We start from the raw sequence: 26,880 nt of genomic DNA, 5'->3' as shown, positions 1-26,880 counted from the left end.
ACTAAGATCTTTGACACGCACACACACACACACACACACACACACACACATACACACTCACGGCATCATTATAATGACATACACACAATATAAACATGTGCTTCTGTTCTTACTAATTTTAAGACAAAACATCCTGGAATCTAACAAACCTCATTTCTAAGATGATTTAAAGATGAAGTGCAATGGAAAAATTGGGGATGACTCCACCCACATTACCTGATCAATCCCTTGATCACTCCTTTGTTTCTTGGCTTTTACAGGAGCATACACCTTCTACATTTCAATTCTTTTACTTTCTTCAGTCTAATGTATTATTCCATAGAGTATTAATCAGAAACACAAATCCTTTATCATACAATTCAGATAGTTATGTGTTTAGTTTATTTATACGCAGATGTTGTTAAATGTTAACATCTATGGATTAATAGGAAATGAAATGACAGTAAACTATACACTAAAACCTTACTCGGAAAACTCTGAGATTTTTTTTATCCTACTGTTAGTACTCAGATTTCCTACCATGTCCCTTTACACATAAAATTGAGCTTATCATTCAATTCTCCTCCATTTACAGTTTTTTTTCCCTCCATTTTTCTAGGTTCAGTTTATTCTTTCTAGCCTGCACATCCATTACCGATTGGTTGGGTGAGAAGAACAGAACAGTATGATGATAGGTCTTTTGGTATTTAGGATCATCTTGGATCTTGGGGGATTTTCGATTATCTGAGTGGTCATATATTAGATCAGAAGGTAGTTTGGGACAAAGCAACATGTGAGGATGAGTACTGTAAAATGATGCCTGAGATTGAAAAGTCTGAATAGCACAAAATGGAGAAAAACATGTGTGTTGGGAATTTCCCTCTAATAATTTATCACTGGAGGACTGAGTGGCTTATAGTAGAATACTAACCATAAGTGGTGAATGTAGTAGAGGGAGATCAGTCCTTACATCTGGAAGGGAGGTTAGGGCTTTTTAAATGAGAGATCCAGCATTGGAGTATTCCCAGTATTCAACTTAACTTTTAAATCATTAAACATGATGAAGCCATCTCCACAAAGTCAGGGGTTTATATACAAAAATCAAACACCATCTGCCATCGCTGATCAGAAGCAACAGCCATCAGGCCAGGGTTACGAAGGCAGAACAGGAAAAGCCATTAACTGCCAATCACTGCATCGATCGACAAGCCAGTCCACCACTACCATCCGCCCCCACCCCCTCTGCCCACAGACACACACACGTACAGTTCATTGGCTTTTACTGTACAATGCATGTTCATGCACACACACACACACACACACACACACACACACATTCGCACATAGCCTTGCATAAACCACTATCTTTTTGCTCACCCGCACGATGTGATGGGTGACATTTAGTCGGGGTTTGTCTCTTTCCCGCTTGAACCGCGATATCTTTTAAATTATCTCGAGTCTAGATTGCAGGATCAACATTCTGTTCAGTTTAGATAAAGGTTGTCTGACTTTTTTATACTGGCTGAGTAAACCCAATGTGTTACTTGAAGGACAGTCAAGATGCTGCTCAAAAGATATTTCCTTTTGAGCACAGGTTTTTAATCTCCTCATTACCGAAATGTGTCTCAGTAAAGTCCATTGCCTTGTCAAAATGAGAGTAGACACTCCATTCTGTTCAGTCTCCCTCCACATTTTTGGAGTCAAACCTCAGATAAAAAGGAAACTAATAAACTAATAGAGTCAGTGAATGGCAAAATGGAAAGAAAAAAAAGATTGATTTTTTTTTTTTCCTCCATTTTCAATGGTGTCAGTAGAAGTGAGGGTCATTAGAAGTATATTTACCTACTTCCCAATTTAATAGAGATGCTGTATATTAGGGTGATCTGGATCAGAGGTCAGGGCTGGGGGGAGCAATTAAAGCCTATGGATCCAGAAGTGCTAGGTCTGTCCCATTGTGTGTGTTGTAGGCAAAAACAGATAGGTGAGCTAAAAGGGAGGCAGTGTAACAGACATGGCTGTATGAATTTAAGATTTGTTACTAATGAACTAGTGATACCTTACTGGAAGTTCACAAGTGTGTGTGTTCACCACTCAGGCCTGAACAGGATACACAGACTCACATTACAGACTCACAACACTCACATAGCACTAGGTCAACTGTTATGCACAATTTTTCAGTTGTAACACATATGTGCTTTGCAGTTTGCTCTTTTATTTCTACTGGGTGCTGCTGTCTTTTCCGTTACCTAGTTTGGGTTAGTCAGTCTTGTCTGGGCCAACACAATAGCCAGAGACAGACCAGATATGATGGATGTGGCCTGGGGCCTATATGCTCTCTGTGTGTCTGCGGTGGCCTCATCCACACATCAGCCATGGGGAGAGGGAGGGCAGAGATACAAACCAGACCAGCCATTTTCCTCGTTCCGCTCATAAATATTTGTGTGGCTGATTTATAAACAGTGGAGCAAGAGAAGGGATCAAAGTGAACTGTAATGCTTATATAAAACTGGGGCTTTTTTTCACAACGCTGCCCTACACACCACGCTTGTACCTATTAAAGACAAAGCTATATATCACGAGGCATATTGGCAAGAACACTGAATGGCCACTCACACTTAGGGCTTGGTCTTCCCCCAGTTGTGAGTGTAGTTCTTATAGCACTACCATCCAAGGTTCTCAAACACTAGTTAAAGACCATCAATACACTATGTGTTATAGCTAAAGCTCAACCTGCTCTCAGCTTGTGTAAACTCCCCTCGAGGTCAGTGACTTCTAAGATGGGTTTTAAATGGCTGTAGTAATGCCAGGCAGCCATATTAAAACATAGCAATGCAGAGAAGAGTCACTGAGTCCGGGTCGTGGTAGAGCAGCGTTCGTCACAGACAGCTGCACATGCTGATTCAGACAACCAGCTGGTCACATGCAATACAAAGGCCAAGTCTCCTGAAAGGGGCAAGAGAAAAGATTACAATGGGGTAAGTGAGTGTGTATATAAAGTGTGTGTGTGTGTGTGTGTGTGTGTGTGTGTGTGTGTGTGTGTGTGTGTGTGTGTGTGTGTGTGTGTTGGAGTAAAGTGCTGGCTTTGCATAGCTTCATGTATCTAAGTACTGACAAGACAGGCACACATATCCTCTGCTATTTCACTCTGGGCCTTTTCTACGAGCAGAGCAGACATTCCACATCTACAAGCATCCCCACACCACCACCACCCAGTCATACACACCTCTTCCACCTTACCCACCCCCACCATTCATTCCTGGCCTGGGTGCAAATGTGGGGGAGCAAGGGGTACTCTCTTCTGCCTCTGACCCTCTCCCTGATTAATAACAGTTATAGCTGGCAGATGCAGAGGAGCACCACGAAGATGGCTGTTCAATGACCTCTGTGGGTGGGAGAATAGCACGGGTAATGGAAGAGAAAAGAAGACCCTTTCCTCAATAGAGATTCCCCCCTTTGTCCAACAGCATGACAGGATGTGCACGGTGTGGTTAGGCTTGGGAGAGTCGCTGCTAAACCAACCGTCTTTCGATCAGTCTGTCGGTTGTGTGAGTGCCTGGAGACATCTGGTTCTCTAGCTGCGGGAACACGGTGGCTTTATTTTTCTTTTATTTTTAGCACTAGGTGACGCGATCGTCACCTAGTGCTTACATAACAAACCATTTCAGGTATGCATGTGCTCTTGGAATGGCTGCATGAATGCTAAAACCAGTCAGAATGCATCATTGTACGTTATTCATAGCTTGGGGAAACGAGAGAGCACCTATGGAAATCCAAGAGTACGCTGCTATGCAGAACAGCAGTTAGATGGTGCACCCCTATGTCCTATAAGTTGCTGCCTTTCTCATTAGAACCTGGATTTACATTGTTTATGACTGATCAAGCACATTCTGATCAGGTAGGCAGGTGTTGTAACAGGGTTTGAGAGAGAGTAGACTGCAGATTGTTTTACCCCTGGTGTGTCTGAGTTTCTGTGCAGGGAGTTCAAAGTCCTGCTGAGCATCAGAGGACTGATGCTGAGTGAGGCTGACTAGCTGAAGCCTGTGGTCTGCGAAGGGTTACTGAATTATTACTGATGGTTTCAGGGGTAACTGTCCAACCACAGGACTGAGGAATATTAATCATTTATTTGATTGTCCGCATGTGCTGATTAATCAATTTGAGTAGGATCTGCAGGATTAACTACCCTATTATTCCCCTGTAAGAACAGATAAGAGATAAGACTTTAAAATATCATATTCCATTTATCATTTATTTTTAGTTCCCTGCTGATGAGGGTGAAATAAAAACTGAGGTGAGATTAGGCAGAACAGCAAGTGTTGGGGGAGAAGTATAAGAGAAGGAGCGATAAGGAGAGAATAAATCTGCAAGATTTTTGTGTTTCAAAAGCTGAGGGAAAAGTTACTTTGTATTTCTTCAAACATGGCACAGGAAAGCAGGTTGTGCAGCTGGGAGTGAGTGAGCTGAGAGAAAAGGAGGGCGGAGAGACAAGAGGAACAGGAAGTTGATGGGAAAGTGATAGCTGTCTCCACCTGGAGTATAGCCTGAGCTGTGTGTTAAGAGGGAAGGCGAGGGAAGGGAAAGGAGGGAGCTGCTGCAGTTAACTCCTATCCTGTGCTCTGATGAGGTAAGTATGGCTCTCATACCAGGCATAGATATCTAAACTGGTTCAACAATGGCACTATTCCTGGTTGCCCCACTCAATATCTATTCAGTCTATAAATTCTCAATCTGCCAACTGTTTAATGTGTTATGTCTTGTGGTAATGCCTTTGATTCCAACATGCCTCCGTTTGTAAATACAAGAGGCACTCAAAAAGCTGTGGTTTCTTTACAAGCATGGCGCCCCCGGCGCTTTGGTTGGGAATGCGCTGAGAGGGAGAAGGATTGAAAGAGTAAGGGAGGGTTTGAAACTGTATACACTTCCCGTTGCTCTTCTGCCAACCCCTCTCCCTGCTGCCTCTGGTCGCACAGGCAGGCAGTGAGTGAGAAATGTGAGAGGGAGGAGTATCCTCTCTCCTGGCTGAACACGGCACCATAATTATGCACTTTTCAGCAGGTTTTACCTTTAACACTTTCCTCCCGGGGTTGAGATTAGTGCTCACCATGCTTGATTTACTGCACAATTACTGAACAAGAGCTCTATCTAATCAATAAACAGGAAGGGGAAAAGTGGTAGGCTTTGAAGTATAGTTTGAGATTTTTTGCACGGTTGAGCAGTGTATATGGTATAGATGGTGAAGGCAGCTTGGCTGTGATGCCAGCTTCTGAAATACCTGCTCTCTACTCTACACCGCTCAACCACTGCAGGGGAGAATGACATCTTTTTTTTTTTTCCTGACCACTGCTTAAACACAGAGGTCAGCAACGAATTGTCCGATAAGGAAATCCCTCCAAAACAAAGAAAAACTCGGGGCTTAATGTGATCCCATCACTTATGTGCACAAGTTACATGAGAACGGACACAAAGCGTTCTTGTGTGGCATCTCTCTGTGCCCTGTATTAGATGTCCCCAATTGGGCAGCCAGCACAGTGACCTCGGTGATGACACTTGCTAATGGCGCGAGCAGTTATTTCGGGAAGCTACTATGACCGACCAGCACAAGTCTTTCTGGGGCTTTGTAAAGCTTTTTGCCAGCACGGCCAAAGCAATAGGCCTCCTCCAATTAGTCTGGTCTAGGTTTGATTTTTAGTGATGACAACTATATCTCAGCTGCAATTATGCGGCACTGGGGATGATTAGGGTTTAGGTTATTGATCCTACATTGATCAAACTGATCAATGAGCACTTTTGTTTCATTTCTATGGAAAGTGGAGTTATGTTTTTTTCTCCCTTTGGCTAATGAGCAGCCCGAGCAGAATGACCCTGTTAGGATATCTGTGTTTGTATGGGAAGGAGTGCACAGCACAGAGCACAATTCTTCAACACAAGTGCACAATATGAGTGCAATCTCCCTGTGGGCATAGGTCAAAGGCGACAATAGGTCTTTAGAAGAAGGGAAAAAAAACAACAAATGCAGGAAGGGAGGTGAGAGGGCAACAGCTGTATCTTTTTGGGATTTTAATCATATGGTTCTAATTTAAAACGGCAATAGCTTAAACACTTCCTGACAAATGAACATGAAAGTTCAGAGAATGTGTATTATTTTATTGCATTGACCCTGACACTTTAAATAATCCAAAATTATGCAAGCTTTTTAGTTCTATTAAGAGTCTGCATCAAAAGTGAAATGTCAGGTTTCACTCATTTTTTTTTTTTCACTCCGCTTTTTAAGAAGAGTTGACAGGTGAAACTGGTGGGTGTTTGGCTTAAGAACCCTCAACAGCCGTTTCACACCAACAAGGTACTTCATGTTCCATGCAAATAAGCCCACATATAGGCCCACTTTGTATATTCACCTCCACTCAACCCCACTCATTAATTTTCATTTTAAGGAGAGTACCTCTCAAAGGCCATGTTGTTCCTTTTGTCAGCGCAGTGCTGCTAAGAAAGATAGCTGTGTAAGACTGGGTTAAATATTGACACTGAGCACATCATTGCTGTTCTTAATTAGCTGGTGTCTCTAGCGAGCTTGTGTGAGGGCAGTGCATGAACAACTAAACATTTCCCCTTACGAGATCTATGAATTTTACATAAAAAGGGATACAGGATAGTGAGAAAACATACAGCGTTACAGCTATCACAGCCTTATTGCGTAGCCTGAAGCAGCAACCAATTATGTGGTAATGAAATATTTACACTACCAAACTGAGAACGCCAGGGGTGAAAGTTAGATAATACAAGCCTGAGGAGACTGTATTCTGTGTCTCTTCTGTGCTGTTACATCAGCAAAAAGGTGGAACAGGAGACCAGCTAATGACAATAGGCTAAGAAGCGAGAACCTGGGCACACCTGCAGGTCAGTGAGCATGGCTTTTGGTCACCTTTACTGCTGTGGCCATTTTAAGGCCTTTTTCTGGGTTCAGTACCTAACAAGGGAGGATGGGGACATACGATCGCAAGACAGATTCTCTAGAGAGCCACGTCAGGCATGTTAAGTTTTACTTCTGGAGTCTTTTTAACTTCTGATGGCTACTCCCTCACAGCAACATGGCAGTGGATCTGCATTCAGGCCAGAGTGTGATGTTTGTTCTCTAGGACTAATTGTGTTTGGGTAATGTTCCTGCTCAGAATTTAATTCTCACCGACTGCATTAATCATTACAAGTGTGTTTGCCTGTATCTTAATCCAGCGCCCCTCTATCCCCTGACTCACCATCTCGCTGACTCTTTTATGGCCCATTCCCCTCCGTCCTCCAAACTCTTTTTCGTCCATGGTCTCCATCTAACAAGCTTTTTGCTGCCCACATTCAGAGCAACTCCACAAGGCCATGCTGCTATTGTGTGGCTGGCAAGTGACAAATGAGAATGCTGGAGACTCTTTTCAGCTGTATGGGTGCCGGGATGCCTCTGCCTTTACGCTACTAACACATAAGTGACTTACAGTGTGACCAGATCCAGTTTCAGGTAGTTGGTCAACTTGTTTTTATCTGGTATGCAAACGCTTCCATTAACAGCCCTGCATCTGTCTTTAGTTACAATCCTATTTTCGTTTACATCACATGAAAATATATGGGAGGACTCTGTTTGATTGTGAGCTTTAGTGTCTTTAGTGCATCACACACTCTAAACACTCTCACTCTAACAATCAATGCAAAAAACAGGTGTAACCGAATTGTGTCGTGCAATATGCAATTGAGATGTTCTCATTTTGTATTTTGTTTCTCATTAGCACTGTCACAGCTAAAAGACTTGATACAACGCAGAATTTGTTCTCGTCTCCTTTCTAATGCTGAGGTATTATTGTAATGGGAGTGTCAGGAAAAACGATGCAATGAACTATTATTCAAACTCAAAAGTCTGAACATCCCGGCCTGCTGTGTGCCACCTGTGTTGTTGAAATGAAAAAGAAAAGTTCTTTCCCCAGCTCTGTGCAAGTAATTATTGCCACCGCTGTCCAAAATGGAGGGTTGTTATGTTGACATAGAGCTGATGGTAAGAGAGAAGAGGGCCAGGGCAGGTCCTGGTTTGCCCCATTCAGCTACCAGATGGTACCTTGCCAGTACACATGTCATCAAGTGGCTGTAACAGTTGTTTGGGTACCCCCATGGCTCCACCCTGCTCTCGCCTCCTGCAGGCAGACTTATTGTACTGCAATTTTGGCAAACTCCTCCCAGCATGGCTTTCATAAAAGCACCAGGAGGTTAAGCTGTTAATTAGCTACTGAAAGAGGAGGCCAACAGCTTGCTGTTGATTTGCTTTACTCCCTTTTTTTTTTTTTTTTTTATTCGGGGATTGACATCATTTCCTGCCTGTTTTCAAGACATTGCTTTGTGTCACAAAAGCAAGACCGAGCTCATTAAGAAGGCGGGAAATGTGTTTATCTGGCTACGATTAGAAGTGCACATTATGTATGTATAGCCATGCTTATCCAAATGTTCTTAATGAGGGAGACCCTGGACGCCAGCGTGGGGCTCCTGTGGGCATAGGCCCAGGCTCGTTATCACCACACAGGGCATTGATCTCTCCACCGCCCGCTTACTTATTCTCCTCCTCCTCCCCTTTCAAAGACAGTGACTCACACATGAATTATGTGGACACATTGATCAGCTGATTGAGAGCTATTGTTTAGAGCCCTGGGTCATTATTGAAAGAGGGATTACCCAGCTCTTGTTTTGTGTGCGTGCATGTGAGAGTGTATTACTCAGATCCTTGTCACAGCCCATACTCCCTATAGTTCACCTTAGATTTGCAATGGTCACACAAAGGTGCACACATTGTCACACACACACTACATACAGCAGCTTACACAATCAACATGGCCCAAATGACTGCCTGCATTGATTGCCTTCCCTCTGCAATTATGTTCCCATTGTTTACTTTCTAGCATCTTACTCATTCAAACGGAATTCAATAATTATTGCTTTATTTAATGTTAAAGTAACTAAGAGTGGTGGGTGCGGAACACTAGTAGCTGTACTGTCTTTAAGTGTCTCGATGACCCCTCGCAGACTACTTAGTTTCGTAGACCTATGTTAAGTCATCCTCTCCAAGGACACCTACAGTGATCCATCTTTACCTTGCTGCCCTCTGTTACGAAACACAGGACCGATTTGTTTCTCTCTTTCCTCCCAGAGACAAATGCCCGGCCTGTTTTTATTCACCGGTAGTGATGGATCATTCCTACGGCAAGGCAGTAGAGGAAGCAACTTAGCACATTATGGGCTTTGAAACAGAGGGACAGGATGCGGTGCAGGGGTGGCAGGGATTAGGAAGAGTAAAGGGGAGGAAAGGACAAGGGTGGGGATGAGGTTCAGGAAGCAGTAGGTAGGCAGTTTGGGCCTAGAATACACAGTCCCCTTAAGCCGCAACCTAACTTTTAGGCATGTTTCAGCTTGCAGTGGCTAATTCAAAGCAGCCACCACACTTGGCACCCAGTGGGGCCTCTGTGGTTGGAGCTGTTGTGCACGCTGCTGGCAGACAGGGAATAACAGGCCAAACTGCAAGCACTCGCTGACTCCAGTCACTCTGTTTGGCTTTGCTAAATAACCTGCTTACGTTCCAGGGGAATCCCAGAGTGCAGATTTATGAGAATCAAGTCCTCAACAAATCTATGCACGTGTATAAATACACTGCCGCTGGGAAGAGAGAGGTCATTACTTTGAAATATTTTTATTCCCTAGACCCTAACCCAAACTTGATCCTCATCATTAAAGTCGTCTTTTCCTCAATTTAACTTAATCCTGATTTATATTGTTCAGAACTAGGCAGCAGTTGGGCAACTACCTTTTCAGATGTCCTGTGTTGGAAGCAGTTTGGACTGTGTCCTCCTCTTTATGGCCACAGTGTGTTTTCCAACCCAGCAGGCACGTTACATTGTCTCCATTCAGAGTGAAATACAGTTACCTCATTGGTCATAATTGCTGCCATGACATCACTATGTTTAAATATCAAAGGTGCAGCTTGACATTCTAACAAATCTCAGGTTGTCATTTTTTTCTGTGATAGAGAAAACCTGCCTCCATCTCTGTGATTTTAGCTGATATAATCTTCTGATTCCGGTCTGCTTTTTTGCAGTACATTGCATGTCTTCAGGTGTGAATGGCACTTTTCCAACCCATGTAAGCTTTTCATGAAGCAAATGTATGACTGTGTACACACACACACACACACACACACACACACACACACACACACACACAGAGACACCGGCTTTTAGTGCCGAGAATCAGGGAGACAATTACAAAGCAATATCCAGGCAGATACTCACTGGCTCTCTCACAGAGGGAATTTGGCAGCTCTCTTTGAATTGATAGCTATTTAGCTCACAGATAGTCATCTGTTTTAATGCATTAATTTTGTATTAACAGCACTGCCAAATTTAATGGTGGAAATTAGGATATGATCATAATGGTATGTGGCTGTGTGAGTCTCTATGTGCATGTCTGCATGTTTGTGTGCGTACATTTCTGATGTTCTTTTTGTCTATACTTTTGTATGTGTTTGTTGCGTGACCATGCTGTATTATACAGCTCCGTTGGGAGCCATTCTTTGGAATTACCGGCTCTCTGTCTCCCTTCCACCCTTCCAGTAATACCCACCTCCATCTTGTGTTAGTTGGACTCTCTCAGCAACCACACAGTTTTGTGTTAAAGGTGCACTTTTACTTTGCATTTAAGTGGATGGAAATGCAGATGTATGCAGTGTTCTGGGTGGGTGGTGAAACTGATACAGGCATGTATTGCCCACTCAGAGGGCAAGGTGCACTGTGGAATTATGAGAGAGAGAGGATGGGGTGGTGCCCACACCGCCCCTGTCCCTCTTTACCTGAAAAAGCACAGAGCACTGCTTCAGCCTCCACAGAAAGAGACAAGGTGCTCCATCGAAGAGAAAGGCTTGAACAACCAGCACTTTCAAATCAAAACCACCATAGTATAAATCAAAGCGTAGAACTGGACCTTTCAACTGAAAAAGGTGATCTGTCATTGTAAACACACTTAAGACAAAATTGTAGTTAAGGAGAATTTAGGATCAACTAATCTCTGTTTTTGGATAAGTCATTACAAAGAAAACTGTCTCAAACTTTGATCACTCACAAATTAGAGAAACTAAAATGATTTGAAGTACTGCACACATTAGTTGTAGAAATCTATGATATCAAGGTTTGTAAGACACCTCTAGGCACGTACTGTCTATGTGCCTTTGCAATCTTTTCTGTTAAATTAGACCACACATACAGAACATTCACACTCGCACACAGTTTCTGTTGCCGAGATATCTGCATACGCAGTAACTTGCTCAGCTGAATCTCCTATAGGACTGCTGTAAATTCCCAGACAGTTCAGTGGTTGAATCTGTGCCACTGACCCAGCCAGCTCCCCCACCCTGCCTCAAAATGCTCCACAGCTCCCCTCCTGTTGGGGCCTCAATAGGGCACTTAGAAACCCCAGAGCCAGGCCGACCAACTCCTCCCAGCTCAACATGACTTTTTCATTAAGCTGCCAAATTCCTGCACTGCAGTTGGAGGCGATTTATCAACTAGCGGCTTCATTGCAGGTTCTTATGAAACAGACATAGGCCCCGTTTTTAAGCATTATTATGTTTCACATTTAAAGCGTGTATGCATGTGTTTGTGGATGTTTGTTGGAACTAGAGATGGGGTTGGTGCTCTTAGATATCATCCTACGAGTCTCTCATGTGATCATTTCAAAGGAACCAGTGAGAAACCATGTTCGAGAAAGTTTGTGTATGTGATCAGCATAGTGCTGTTCTCATGGATCAAGCTGTGCAGATCTGCACTGCGGTATCATTCTGCCTCTCTGGAACACTGAACGTGCAGGGACCACCTTACTGAGCGCTCTTCATTGGCTTGATCTTTTGCTTCTTTCGCTGACTCTAAAATGACTCCCAGACCGCCTTGGGTCATGGCCAGTGCAGAGTTGGTGAAAGTGGTGGTTTACAGGTGTAACCGTTTGACATTGTAGACAGAGCTACAAGTCAGTTGTGGCCCTGCTGAGCCCATCTTCCTGACCAGTCAGGTTTATAGTGATTTATGGCCAACTCTGGGGCAGGCGGGCTCAGGTTTACTCCTATATAAACCCTGTGCTTTTTATGGGAAACTATAAAACTCCCAGGATTTTTTTCTACCTCCTGGGACTTGCTTTGAAGTTTTGGTCAGGTGCTGTCATTTTTTTTAAACTCGTCTTGTAGATTTTTGGAGCCTTGAGTCATTTGCGGCAAGAACTCTCTTTTTTTCAATTCAAGACATCTGCTATGACTAAAAGCAGTTTTCATGATTTATTTGGTGATATCTATAACTGAATCAGTCTCTCGGATTTCTCTCTACCTTACTTCTGATGCAATATTTGTGCACAGAGGAAAAGGAGGAGAAGGAGGAGGGCCCCCACAATATCCAGCAACACCTATTCATGACATCATGGATGGCTTAAAACGAGGCGAGAAAGGAGAGCACACAGAGACACAGAGCCTTTTACAATCACCTAATAACTCTATTACACCGAGCTGTGGGGCTCACAAAAAGGAGGAAAAAAAACCCTCCTATTCCTTTTCCTGGAAGTGGTGTCTTAATGCACATTTTAGGTGTAGAAGTGAGAAATATGAAACCAAAGAGAATGAAACACAATAGCTTAGAAAACCCCTTAGCAATATTACAATATTGCCAGAAAATTAAACATTAGGAGAAAGGGACAAACGCATTTTAGGGAAGCATAATATTGTTATGACTTTTTTTTTCACTGGCCTGTCAACACCTGATTTAGATGTAATGCGGTTAAATGTCTAAAGTTTCCATTGCTTTTTAGATTTTCTGCCCAGCTAAACAGGCCTTCCAGTGCAGGAGATGATAGGCAAGGTGCTTATCAATGAATGATTCAGTCTGATCCTTTATCGAACTTTAGGCCCGATCCACAGTATATCACACGTTAACACGGGGATGTGAATGCTTTTTTAATTAGGAATTACATACAACGGAAACTATAAACTTTCAGCACTGTTAATGATTTGGATAATTAGATTTTTGTTGCAGATTTTTTTTTTTCAATGTTCAGTTTACATAATTGGAAATAGCAGGTATTATGGCTCGGAGCATTGATTTGCTGTTACTTAAGTCCAGTACGGATTCACGCTAATTTTGGATTTACGTTGGATATATGTTAAAAGCTGGTCAAGTGTCCATATTAATCCAAACCTTTTGTGGGGAACATTACAATGTACATCTGTTTTTTGTCCTCTCAGCAAGCCTCACAGGAGACATGGGGGCCAAGAAGATTAGTGTGAAAAGAGGAAAACTTTTGGTGATTGACATTGATTGCAGCCACAGAAATCCACAGCGAGAGGCCAGAGTTTGATATCGGAGCAGCACATAACAGGCATGACACAAGTGCCCATACCGAGTCAGGGTTTTTTCATTGTAAACATGCAGAAACCATCAGTGTGGCGCTTTAGGATAATGGTCAATAACTCTGTTGCTCACACCAGGGCCAGCCATATTGTGTTGGCCTTGCATCATTGATTGAGGCACGCAGGAGGTAATTAGACTGGAGCTCTGTGGTGTGACAAGAGGTTGTGGTGCTATGGTGTCACTACAGGGTGTAACGCATGTTGTGACAGTACGGAGGGTGGGCAGAAGGCAAGACTAGATCTGCTGTTGACTCTTGGAGGAAGTGCTGGGGTTGACAGGTCAATATGGATGCTGATTTCCTGTCCTCTGACTGTTGTCCTCCTGTTGTGGAATGTTCCAGTTTGTCTCAGAATGAATCTGCCTCCTGCCTCACCACCAGCTGACTTGGCCTCTTTGTCTATGAGAGAGCGAGGATTTAACTCACTATGATCAATATTTAGTATCCCATGCGTGAAACAGGCAGATGTTTCGAGTTTCCTTTTCAGAGACGAGAGGCTTCTGTTGAGTGAAGGGGATCAATGCTGAGGCTGTCGACCCACAGCTTCTGAAGGGTGGCTGGTGTGATTCCTGCCCGCCTTTGGGCCTCTGAGATTTGTGTGCCTCCCAGACCTCTCCTGTCCTGTTAGCCCATTGATACAGACACTCACACAGACAAAGTGCGCAGTCCAAACAGTTGTCCTGAAGAGGAAGAGGTCTGGATGTTAAACAACAGGGCTGTGATTGGGAATTGATTTGTTCATTTGCCAACTGTGTGAGTGAAAGTGAGTCGGTGGTGCCTAGCCAGCTAGCTGCCATTTACAATAACCTCTTTCTCTCCTTTTTCCTCTCTCTTTCTCTCTCTCTCTTTCTCTGTGCACCTTTCTTTCCCTGTGTCTTTCTCTCCATCCCCTCCCACAGCACCTGCAGCAGCACGAAAACGCGGTGGAGGGTGATGCCTGCTACTACCATTGTGTGCTCTGCAACTACTCAACCAAGGCCAAGCTCAACCTGATCCAGCATGTGCGCTCCATGAAGCACCAGCGCAGCGAGAGCCTGAGGAAGCTCCAGCGCCTGCAGAAGGGCCTGCCGGAGGAGGAGGAAGACCTCAGCTCTATCTTTACCATTCGCAAATGCCCTTCTTCAGATACAGGTCAGAGCCAGCCCCTGTGGCCCCTCTTATAGTTGTCTTTATGTGTGTATGTCCTTGTTTTTCTTCCATCTTTGCACCTCATTCACATAAACACACAACCGTTAGCTAACAGAAACATTTTAAATGCCTTTGTGCTCATAATTATAATATAATAATAATAATAATATAATAATCATATCAAAAAGCACATAATCGTAATCAGTGTGTACGTTAATGCACAGCATCTTTACATTTGACATTTCAACATTGATGGAGGTTTTGTGTTGTTTTTGTGTTTGTTTGGCATTTGGGCTGAGATGCTGCAGTGATCAACGGCTTTTGGAATGTGTTTTGGCATGAGTTTTTACGCCGCGGATTCGAACCCGGTGCCTTCTGCATCGCAACCCAATGCTCTACCACTGAGCCACCAGGCCCCCTGGCTGAGATGCTACAGTAATAACTCAAATACATATGTAATACACTCAAATACATACATGACTTTTAAATGGGATGAACATTATATAGCAGCACTGAGTATAGATTTTACCACCATAGAGGTGTGTGAAATTCGGAAAATCTAGACAGAAGTTCTAAATTACTTCACATTAAAGCCATTAACGGCGTGAAACTTAGATCCTGACATTCTTTGACACAATAATGTAACTATAAAATCGATTTTTGATATAATTAGCACAAAATATTCATGCAAAGCCTGCATTACCCAGTCAAAGCAGACGTTGTTAACAGGAGTTGTTCAGTTGTCCAGTTCAGCCATTAATGACTTACTGAGCCCAAACATTAAGGCCAGAGGAGGAGGAGCCGGACAACAGCAGCAGCTGCAACAACAACAACAAGAACACCAAAAAACAGACACAGCTACAACAACAGTAGCATGGCTGAAACAAAGTGCCTTGACTGCTCATTTATTATGGACTGATTAGGAAGAGTGAGCTGTGGTCAATTAACACTCTTTCTTCGCAGAGATTTGGTTTTCTAATCACTTTAACTTCTGTGCCCTGACAAAGGAGCTCTATTGTGTGTCCCTTCAAGAGGGAACCATTACTTCCCTTGCACACATACTCGTTGTCTGTGTTGTGTGTGTATGTGGGGGGGGGGAAAGGCCAGCCTGTGAAGACGCTTTGTTCCAAGGAGGCAGGGATAATGAAGCCAGCGGCCGGGAAATTGCGCAAAAGGCAGTCACAGATCTGAAGCAAATCATTAGAGAACATATTTAGCTGAGCAATTAGGGACAATTAAGCTTTCTGCTCGCTGCACTCCAAATATGTTAATGACTACAGTACAGTGGACAAGCGAACATGCAAAGGCAAGAGCAAGGGCCATTTAGGTTAAAAGGGTTGGGGGATGGGAATTTACTTTTTGTGTTCAGGCAGAAGGAGTTGTTGTGCTGTTTGCAAATAAATGTGTTTTCTGTGTTTTTAGTAGATGCTGTGTTTATCAGTGTCTCCCTTCCCTCTTTTAACCTTTGATGTGCTAGATGCCCATGTTTGTGCCAGCAATCTGAGCCTTATGTGGATTAAAGGGCCGCTGCAGTGGGGCTGTGTGTGGAAAGTATCAGTGCATGCACACACACACACACGCACACATAGAGCTCCATCAAATTACAGCGACCATCACTTCTTGAACAATCCGTCAGTATCCAACAAAATGAGAAACTTGTATTTGAACTTAAGTTGTCAGTGTGTTTGGGGTGTGTCCTATTTCTTTAGATCCGTGTTGTTGTTTTAATTTAACACGATCTTCATTTGTTCCCTTTTAAATGTGTTTTTAATAAAATGAAGTGTGGAGTTGACCAGGCATCTTGATCAAATTACTTTCGTCTGTAATCATTAACTCTGAAATTGCTGACAGCACACCCCTCACTTTTACCATTTCACACCCTAAATGCCTTGTTCCAACAGCATCAGCATCAGCCAACTTGTAGCTCCACCCCTGCACTATGACTGAACCATTCCCCTCCCAGTGTAATATTTAATTTCCTCTCCGTTAGCTCTTCTGTGGCACAGGGCTCTTTTTTGTGGTTGAGGCATAGTTGCTAAAGTGGTGGAACGTTCCCTGGCTTGTTAAAACAAAGTTGCCCCTGGATTTCTGGGTCACCTAGACAGTAATTCCCTCGGCTGCTGCTGTTCTGTGATCCTGCGAGTGGTTCTCTGCTTGTGTTAGGTGCTGGGCTTCTAGCCTGCCAGGGAATTTTCCCAAAACATATGAAGCCTGCTTTTCACCCCAGAAAGTTTTCAACTGTCATCTAAAACATAATAGAATTACGGAGAGAGTCCATAGGAAAGTAGGGGAGGATGACATAATACAAAAATGCTCAGAATCCTTCTATTTAAAAAGGATAATTTGAACCAAACCTTCAGGTTTAGTCACCTGACACCTTGGAGAAACACAATGAAATAAGGCAGAATGAAACAAGTGGATGATCTGGTATGTTTTCCACTTTACAGCTTTGCATATTAAGGCCTCTTCTAATAATGCAGCATACATGGACTGTAAAGATTTGGTGCCACATATCTCCTCTGGGCTGGGTGTCCGAGGAGAGCAAGGGCAGCAGAAATGAGGTTCCTGTCCAATTAGACTAATGCAAGGATAAAAGGCCTGCATTGTTTTAATTCTTGATCATGCTGAAAATGTGCTGCTTAGGCATGTTGCTCTGTGGCCACGCCTCCATTTGTCTTCTTTAACCCTTTATCTGTGGGGAAACAAAGGAGGCCTCAGAGGGACCTCAGCCCCACACAGCTGCCCTGTGTGAACATCACTGAACAATGCTCAGCACTGTCTTGACTTTTCAGCACCCACGCAAACCTCTAGTTTATATATTATATAATCAAGTAGCCGGCATAGACAAAAAGCAATTGAGAAGGGAAATGTTGTACTTCCCAGAAAACTGTTGAATATGGAAGATGGCTGGCTTGACAAAATATAGGTTAGTTTCAGAAGTTACAGAGAGAAACTGAGGGTGGAGAGACCGTGTTGACGTTACAGTGGTGACTGGTGATGCTGACTTACTGTTAATGTAAACCTTTTGTGGAGCATGATTCCTACCGACACCAATTCAGTATATGGGGAATAAGGAAGAGTACTCAGGATTGGGTGCAGAAGGAAGAAGAGAAAACAAGTTTGGGAAGCTTGCGTGTGACAGCTAGTGTGACACTTGAGTGTATGATGACCCTATTTCATATGAATGATGTTCACCAGGGCATATAACTCAGTGACACATTGAGGTTTCTCATTTCTTAACATTTAATCGACTAAAGTTCTTTTTTGAGAACAGAACAGAATGAGCTCATGCCTTTAGAAAAGGAAAAGTTAAATCAGACTGAAGGGTAGATGCTCCTCTGCAAGAAATGTTTGCTTTGTTGTGTTTCTGTGTGCATGAGAGAAAAATCAGGAGAGCACATTTTCTAATGGTAAAATATGAGTATTTCTCACTGGTGTATGCGTGTATTTATATGTATGTGTAGAGAAGAGGCAGAGATGGAGAACAAACGTGGCTGACAGTGTGGATTAGCTCCTGCTGTAAATCTGCCTCAGTCACAGATGGCAGGCCCTTGATCACTGGGCTGTGACGGCTTGGCTCTCATCGCAGGAGGAAATCCCTGTCTGTGAGCCTAGGAGGCTGGGGCTGCCTAGGCAGCCACCAGTCATTGTCTCCCGTCTGCGTCGACAGAATCCTGGGTATTCAAGGGCGAAGGCTGATTTGGGGAGGGGTTGTCTTACTTTGGCTCAAGGTTTGTTTCATCCACCACTTGGTGAGAGCTTGTAAGTGGAACTTAAGCCTCCAGTTTAGATCAGCGTTACTTTTAATGACCAGTTTGAGAAACTGGGCAGGGGAGCTGTGTGCATTATTAAATGGAAATGAGACCAAAGGATGCATACAAATTACTGCATAATAGTGGTATCCAAAATGAGATCCGTTGCTTGTTTCGCTAAAAGGGGTGCACTTTCAGGGTCACACACCTAATAGCAGGGCCTGTCCTGACAACAGAGGCATTTCTCCCCCCCCATGCCTCCCTCTCTGCCTCATGCATAATTCTTAAGATGCTCAGAAAAAGCCAGAAAATGTGCTGTGACATGGAAAAATGCACAATTAAAGCAAATAGAGGAAAGACAACTACACCTTGCTGCTCACATTGAGGATCACGGATTGCAAATGGGGTGTGTCAACAACCATTCTGTCAAAATACCCATTGATATGCATTATATCAAGCAATGCCATCATCCTTTTGTGTCATCCTCTGAATAAAACTGCCCTTTTTGCAACACATTAACAAAGATTTAGTCGGCTACTGTACTTTTGCTATCGGCATGTCCAGTGGCTAAGCTAAAGCTGTTAAAGCCAGGTAAAATCAGAGGTGAGCCAGGCCACGCTCTGATGGCATGCAAAGGCCACAGTCTGAGCATTTGCTCCCCACAGGCAAGAGCGAGACAGACAGTAGCCATTTCTGGAATGTCCTGCTTTATTCATGCTTGTTAAAGTGCAAAGTAAACCTTTGCAGAAACAGGATATTGTAGCCCCTAACCACCAGGCCCTTTCTACATGCCACATTGTGGCCAATCTGAAAGTAAGTTGTATAGACAGATAGAGAGACACTGTTGCAATGCGCTTTTAATAAAGGCTGTTATTGCCCTGGTGATGCAAAGTGGATATGAGGATGAGGACTGTGCAGGCCTGGATGAGCAGGGCCCCAGAGGGCCCACAGCTCAGTCAGGCCTCCGTCAGCTGCCTGGCTTCTAATCCCTGTCCGAAGGGCATCTAGGCAGCATAGGAAATTGTTTGCTGTCCACAGAACGTGCCAGGGAATTCATAAATACATTACTTTTCATTTTGAAAATATTACAAAAGACTAGACATTTATTAAAAAGTCCAAATGATGGCTTCATAGATTTTCCAGTTGTGTATAAGCATTCATATGACTCAGCTGCTCTAACTAAAATAAGCAAGTCTTCTCTTTTCCTTTGACACCCCCCCCCCCTCTGCTTTATAGACAGACTATGAATTCCTATGCTGGCTCATCCTGTGCCACCACCTATTTCAGGATACGCAGTGGAAAAATGTCTGCTGTCCACATTTATACTACCTCTCTTGAGTGAATCCTGATTTTTTTGAATGCTGGTGAGGTTTGGCCTCAGAGCGGTAGGTATGTAAAGTCTGGGTCCTGGTGTGCCTGCTTGTGCCATGCAAGAGTGCCAGCAGAAATGTCAAAGATATAGAAAAAAGATGAATTCACTGAAGACAAGTGGAATCACGCTACAACATTAGCAACAACCTCTCAAAATTAAAACACTGGCTTTTCAGTGCCGTTGTTGTACACGGTGAGATTGGTCATGCTGAGGTCACCTTCTGTGTGCTCTGTATGTTTTATATCCCGTGTGTGATTTCACTGTGACTTATATCGTGTGGGTGTAAATATGCACTTGATTTTATTTTGCAAACTCGCATAGCCATAAATGAGCACACACATAGGTGTCCACACTGAGAATCGGGCCGTATGTGGGTGCGAGATGCTCTCCCTGTCATCAAGCACATTTTCAGAAGAGACGGCAGCACATTATAATATTGGTTTCCCTCTCTCTTGTCATTACCAGACACTCTCCTTGAAAGCTGATCCAAAAGATAGACAGTCCATCAGGAGACAGTCATCTCATTTGTTCTTACTAAACGTGTTAATGAGTTCTATTTTCAGGCCTCGAGGCTTTGCTAGCGGATACTAGAGCAGAGGTGCCGATCGGTGGTGCAAGGTGCTGTATTGCAGGATCAGGAGGAGCTCTGAGGGAGGAGGTAATGCAGTAGCCCCGCTGCCCCTCATGTCACTCACATAGAGTGACCACAGCCTCCACAGGGGCTGTCAGTCAGGACCGAGGGCGGGAAGTCTGTGGTTACAGACACGCTGACAGCTGAGGAGAGAATAGATTAGGTGACAAAGACATAATGGTTGTGATGGGTTTAATTATAGCAGCCGTACAGGTAGATGAGATGAAGGAGAAACGAGTCCATTTAGGACAGAGGGGACAGACACTTTCTCAATGTATAACTTGGTTTTAAACCCAAAACACAGTAGCTTGACATTTCTTATCAGGAAATAAGACGCAAGGTTTTAGCAACAGTTACCTTTTCACAAAGTATAACTTATTCCTTTTAATGTCACAAGGAGCCAGTTGGGTCGGCCCCTTATTAATAAATCCACTTAGGTTTATTGCCAAAGATTGCATAGCCAGCACATACTGCACATTAACATGTGGTTGTGACACAATGCAATTTTTTCTTTATTGCTAATAAAGCCCTTGTAATATTTTATTTTTCATAATTTTTCTGCACGCTGCTCACTTGAACCCCCCTCCCCTCAGGTGCACATTATCATCTTACATTCAGCATGTTCTCATCTATGGTATTGATTGTAGCACAAGTGTATGCCAGGTAGTCTAGGAAGAAGAACCAATAAATTGTTAAACACTTTGATTGCTTCATTTGTTACTGTGTTTTGGTATTGGGTTAACAGTGCTGCTCGCTGTCAGAATTACGCAGCTCAATTTGACCATAGGTAGCATCAGAGGAAAAAAAAGCAGGGGTAAAGTTTGGGAACTATTGAGTCAAGGCTAGGAAAGTTTTATTTAGCCATTTTTAATAAGGCTGTTTGTGCCCCCCAGAGAGAGCTGGTGGATGAAAGGGCATGATCTGTGCTATGGATGAGTTCACCCTGGGTCCAGCCGAGACGATCAGCCTCGCTGACAGCAAAACAAAACCAGAGAGTGAAGGATGCCCTATCCAGCAGCATGTTGCCCTCACTCTCCGAAGGCTCCATTAGAATAAAGGCAGATGAAACAAAGGCTGGCTGAAAGCACAGATGTTGTGATTCATTATCCACTCTCTGATAGATAGGCATGAGTAGTGAACAGAGCGTGTATAAGTGGGTGTCTCTAAATACACACGTGTGTACAGTATGTTGCCGAATGTACAAATTCATGTTGTGTCAGTTAGAATTTGAGGAAACATCCTTGCACACAAAAAAACATCCAGGATACTCTCGAAGCACAAACAGGCATCCGTGTTTTAAGTGCATTAGCAAAAAGAGTCCGCTGCAGTGCCTCAACCACATCAACTAAAAGCAGCCAGGCAGATGGCAGCAATGAGAGAAGTGCAGAAATAATTCAATAGTGAACCTTTCTAACCTTTACCTGTGGGCGGGAGCACCAGTCATTGATTCACACTGTGCTTGACTGTACTCTACACACCACCTGAGGAGGGTGAGAGGAGGGTGGATGAAGAGAAATGGATGAGTTTGGATTAAAACACACACACACACACACACACACACACACAAATGGATAATAAGAGTGGGAGGCAAGCTCTCCTGTATGTGGTTTAATATGTGTGTGTGTGTGTGTGTGTGTGTGTGTGTGTGTGTGTGTGTGACATTAAAGGGAACTTTCCACATATATTGGGAAGCAATCTCCCTTTGTCTGTTTCCACAAATATTGGGTTTATTGCCCTCGTGTAGCATCAGCGACAGACAGCCCTCACACCACTTTTGAGTGTGATACCACTAGTGTAGGCCGCAGTAAGCCGCCACTGATCTCAGAACACGTACTTACCTATGCTTCATGGGAATTTTACTGTGAGCCTGACGCTCGGCAAGACAGTGGTTATCTGGGGATAAGTGTCGTGACGAACACCGTGGTTGATGAGCAGAGAACTTACATGACTATGTGTGTTGTTGTGTTGTGGCTGCTGATTGGCCAGCAGTGATCCTGAGAAGGCATGTTTGTTAAAGAAAGGAAGTCTGGGTTGTGAGTGAGCTCAGCCCACAGCCCGACCCTGTTTAACTAGATGTGATTGCCTGCTGAGTGACAGTCTGAGACAAAATAGTATTTGTTTTGTGTCAAACTTGGACATTCTTACTGTTTGACTCAGTCAGATTTATGGTATCCTTCCTGGTTCAATGGATGGCCTATCTCTCACAGACGCTCTTTGTCTGGCTAGAAACACTGTCCTGTCGCTGTTGTTTTATTAGTTGGCAGCGGATATATTCTTCCCACTGTCCATTTGGAGCAAAGAAGCTTGGATGAGCACAGTGATGGATAGTATTTAAGTATGGGAAAACGAATGAGGAGCCAAGTATTTACACTGTAGATGCACATCGGAGAGATAAAGTCCCACCATAGTAATGGAAACAAAGTTGTGGTGTAACAATGTGATTTTGAGCAGTAAACATTTTTGTAAGTTGTGTCAGAGGTTTGGCCGCCTAATCAAAAACAAAACAGGAAATTTGTATGTACTAGCAAAGCTTTTTAATTACTCCCAGTTCCCTTTGTACAGCTGCTTGTGTTTGGCAAGACATGCATCCTATGACACAGACATGGACAATGAAGAAGTGAAACTTTGGGCATGTATTTCTGCTCGACAGACCTCAGAGTGCTAATTTCAGTAAATGTGAAGAAAAAGTAGCTGTTTAAAGCAAATAGTGTCTGAATGTCCTCATGCCTCCAAGTGATTACTGCATATTTAGTCATTTTATGAGGAATTCTGAATCCTGTTCCAATTTAGAACAATTTTATGCTTAGTTTTTCACATTGTGGATCCCTTTGTATTCCTGTACAGATTTATTTCATTTCAAACCAAATGTGCAATTTTACTGTATATGGTAATAAAGCAATTGCAAATATGTGAGAAACAGTAGCAATCCACACCCTGGCCGATTTGTAGCATCAGGATAAATAATCCACCGTTTATAAAGCAAGCAAAGGTCAATTTTTAAGCTACGTGTTCAGTAAGAATAGAGGAGAGCATATCAAGTGAATTCAGCTGCTCTGGAGTCAAGAGCGATGGATATGGCAACTTCACTTTTTTCAGACTGCTCTGCAGATGATATAGTTTTTAATTTTTTAAAGTGTATTTAATATTGTAACCTGTGTGTATGGGTGACATTAGGAACTCACTCTGCTGTAAGTCGCTTGGGGTAATTTGTGGTTGTTGATGAATCAATGATCTTATAAGCAGGGACTCAAGTCATTACTATGTACGTTTCACATTCATTTTATCTAACATACACTAGTTACAGGTTTAAACACTGACTGCCTCTATTAGGTGGTGCTGTGGATATCTGATGGACGACCATGTCCACATGCAGAGGGACATAGATTGGATTCTTAAATAATCCAGGTATTTTTCAGTGAAAGACTGAAGATTATTAACCTTAGCAGTGCCTGATGACTGGGGCTTCTCTGGAAATGAGTTCCTCTCATGTATATGTTAAATAATTTAAGCACTCAGGAAAGCTGAGATGGGGCACATATTTCTGTGTGAGCTGTACAATGGAGGACACAGTGGATGTGTTTGAATTCATGTCACAAGTCATTGTCAGTCTAACAGACAGGCCAGCACTCTGAGGCTTATTCGATTTAAGGTGGCACAGGGGCCAGTGTGGCAGCCAGAATTAGGAAAAATGGCCTGTGTTTTTGTCATGTTAAACCGGGCAAAAGAATCTAATTGGCTGGGGGAGAGCGAATGGCAATGCCTTCTTTGTTTAAGAGCCCTCTGCAGTCACTTTGCAGGACCCATTGTGCATTGACCACAATAGCATTAGTTTGTGCTCTTGTTCTGGGCTCTTCTTTTCTCTGGGTCTCTGCAGTCAGCTCCTGTCCGTTCCACTCTGTCTCCACGCTTTACTTCCACGCTCCACCACAGCTCAGGCAGGGACCCTGAAAACCTGCCCCCCATCATGATCACCTCAACCTTGCTCTCCTCCTCTCCTGGATTATAACACCATCACTATGCTAAATCCTTTCTGCCTTGCTTTCTTATCCTTATTTTCAAAAATAAAGACTGTAAAGCAAAGCCATCTTTTTCTGCTTTGTGAGGAGCCCATATTTGTCTAAAGGAGAGAGCCTTTATATTTTCTTCTTATCAGCTTCAAATAACCCAATAATTTATTGAGAAGTTTTTCAAATTGACTGCTCTATGAGTCCACAGCCTTGAAAAGGTGCAATGAATGATTTACAGTATGATCACGAGAATACATGTATTTTCTAGCAACATAAAATAAAAGTGGGACAATAGTTTTATAAAAGTACGTTTTCTTATAATGTGTCACTCTCAGCTAGTACAGAGCAGCTGCAAATCTGACTGTCTGTGGTTATTCACTAGACCTTAACAGTGGTGTAACATTGAAAATGACTTTCAGTGGACAACCATTTGGAGTATACACCAGTACTTACAATGATTCCTCTCAACTAAGAGTTTTCATATTTTCTATCTAAAGATAGGGACCATCTTTAAATTAGTGCTTGAGCCACACTACAAAGAAGGGCACTTATCCTTCATGATGTCTTCTTAGAGCAAGCCAGAACAATTCTTACGTTGCTTGGTGACCAGCCTGCCACTTAAAGTGGATTATAATGCGCAAGAGGTAAAATGCATTTGTGGCCTTGATGTAGAAAATGGATGTAAATCCCTATTAAATATTTCTCAATTAACATTTCTTGAGGAATATGCTATGATCAACTGCAGCTAAATAAATGAGGCTTTTATGTAGTAGGACTTGTGTTACAGTCTTCCACTACCCATGTGCCAATTGTATAACAACTAACCTCAGTATATTTAGCGCATTGTTAATGGCCTTCTGCCATGTGAAGGTGTAATCATGCGTGATGAAAACCGAGTCCAAGTTACTAACCTAGGAGCAATCTTGTGTGCATTAAAGTGTCCTTTTTTTTTTGTTACAAAGGTCATTCATAACTTGGTCGCGTTGTTGATGTACAGTGAGAGATATTGATTGATTAATGCATTAAGTGCTCACAATCCATTAGGTTCTGTGAAAGTGACTGGAGTGAAGACTCGCTCTTTCTCTCGCTATGTATTTTCACAGCTCACTGTTGTTCAAAGGGCATCTTTTTTTTTTTTTGCTGGCAAAGTTTAAGGGACAAAAGCAAGAATATCTGCCAAGTAATGCATTCAAAAGATCATTGGTTCTCATAAGTGTCAGTTGAATTACTATGCAAAGTGTGACAAGGAATTGCTATTACATTAGCCCTCTGCTCATACTGACCCAAAAACATTTGTGGTGTAAAACAAGCATACCTCAGCATCTGAAAGTATGAAAGAGATTCACCATCATCTGTGTAATTCTGAGAAACAAAGATGTACAGCAGGTTCACAAAATTATGCTCCTTGACAATTTTCATTGCTACCTCAGTGATTATCACTCACATGAGAAGAAGCAAAGAAAAATATAGTATATGTCACATTCGGTGATGACAACTACTATTATTTTCAGCCTCGCCGATGTTTTGAGCTTATTCTGTCAGCCTATTGATGTAGTCAGAGTAGAAATATTTGGGCTTTTTTCCAAACTCTGTGTACCTTCATGGGATGGTTTTCACTACCAGTGAGAGCAAAGGCCATGGGGTTGCTGCCTTACTACTTAGTGACAAGGAATTGGAGACCTTTATCGCATAGGCTCTAAGCAGAGAAACCTGTGAGAGGTGCCTGAGAGTCAGTCATTACCTTAGAAACATGTGCTGCATTAGAGATTCATAACAGTGTGCCATCTCTGCACCTTTCATCTCCACTAGGGCCAGCTCCATTAGGATCTTTTATCTTTGTGCTGATGGCTGCTCTTGATAATGGGGCTGCCGAGAAATTCCAAAAAGTAAAGACTCAACTCTGACACTATTGGCCCTCCCTTTCTTCAAGTAGAGTAGTACATCATAGTACAGTACACTACAAAATATACAGGTACTCCTGTTTGTAGTCCTAAAACCACATTTGCTAGATTTTATTTTGTGAACATTTTGCTGAAGAAAGAGATATTCACTAGTTAATGGCTTCACCCCAGCATAGCCGTTGCTGTCCTGCCCGTGTCCCGTGGTAACTGCAGTTTGGTCATGATGATGATGATGATGATTCAGCCAAAAATATCTAATATTTTTTACATGTCTTTTGTTAGGTTTTAAGCTTTAGTAATATATTGGCATAATTCCTGCAGAAGCCTCATGAAAATACATTAATAATATCCCATGCAAAGCCTCATTGAAAACTTTGCTTTTGGGCAGACAAACTCAACTGCATAATGGTATAGTAATTCATGCAAGCCGATGTTTTTCAAATGTTACAGTAATTATGAAAAATATTCTTACTTTTCCCCCACATAGCCGCAGCAGAGCAAATCTCATTTCCAAGGCAAAGCGGAGAAGGAACACACTGAATAATCATTGTGTTTAATGCTCTGGTCATAATCCCAGGTTTTATGATGGTTTTCTAATGATTTTCTAATGATGTTAAATATTAGTAGAGAGTACAGCCATAATTTGAACACAGCAGTC

General features: G+C 42.8%; 1 protein-coding gene across 4 annotated transcripts in view; it reads left to right on the top strand.

Annotated features, from left to right (window-relative positions):
* Nucleotides 1–26,880, top strand: part of zfhx3b (zinc finger homeobox 3b) — a 169,568-nt gene that overhangs the window by 96,959 nt on the left and 45,729 nt on the right. For all 4 annotated transcript variants that reach the window (XM_067485311.1, XM_067485313.1, XM_067485322.1 and 1 more), the window contains one exon: nucleotides 14,331–14,562. In XM_067485311.1, the coding sequence (XP_067341412.1) occupies nucleotides 14,331–14,562 (232 nt within the window). The remainder of the gene's footprint in view (nucleotides 1–14,330; nucleotides 14,563–26,880) is intronic.

The sequence above is a fragment of the Channa argus genome, chromosome 2, assembly GCF_033026475.1.
Source record: "Channa argus isolate prfri chromosome 2, Channa argus male v1.0, whole genome shotgun sequence".
NCBI lineage: Eukaryota > Metazoa > Chordata > Actinopteri > Anabantiformes > Channidae > Channa > Channa argus.
This window is presented reverse-complemented; position numbering and strand designations above follow the sequence as displayed.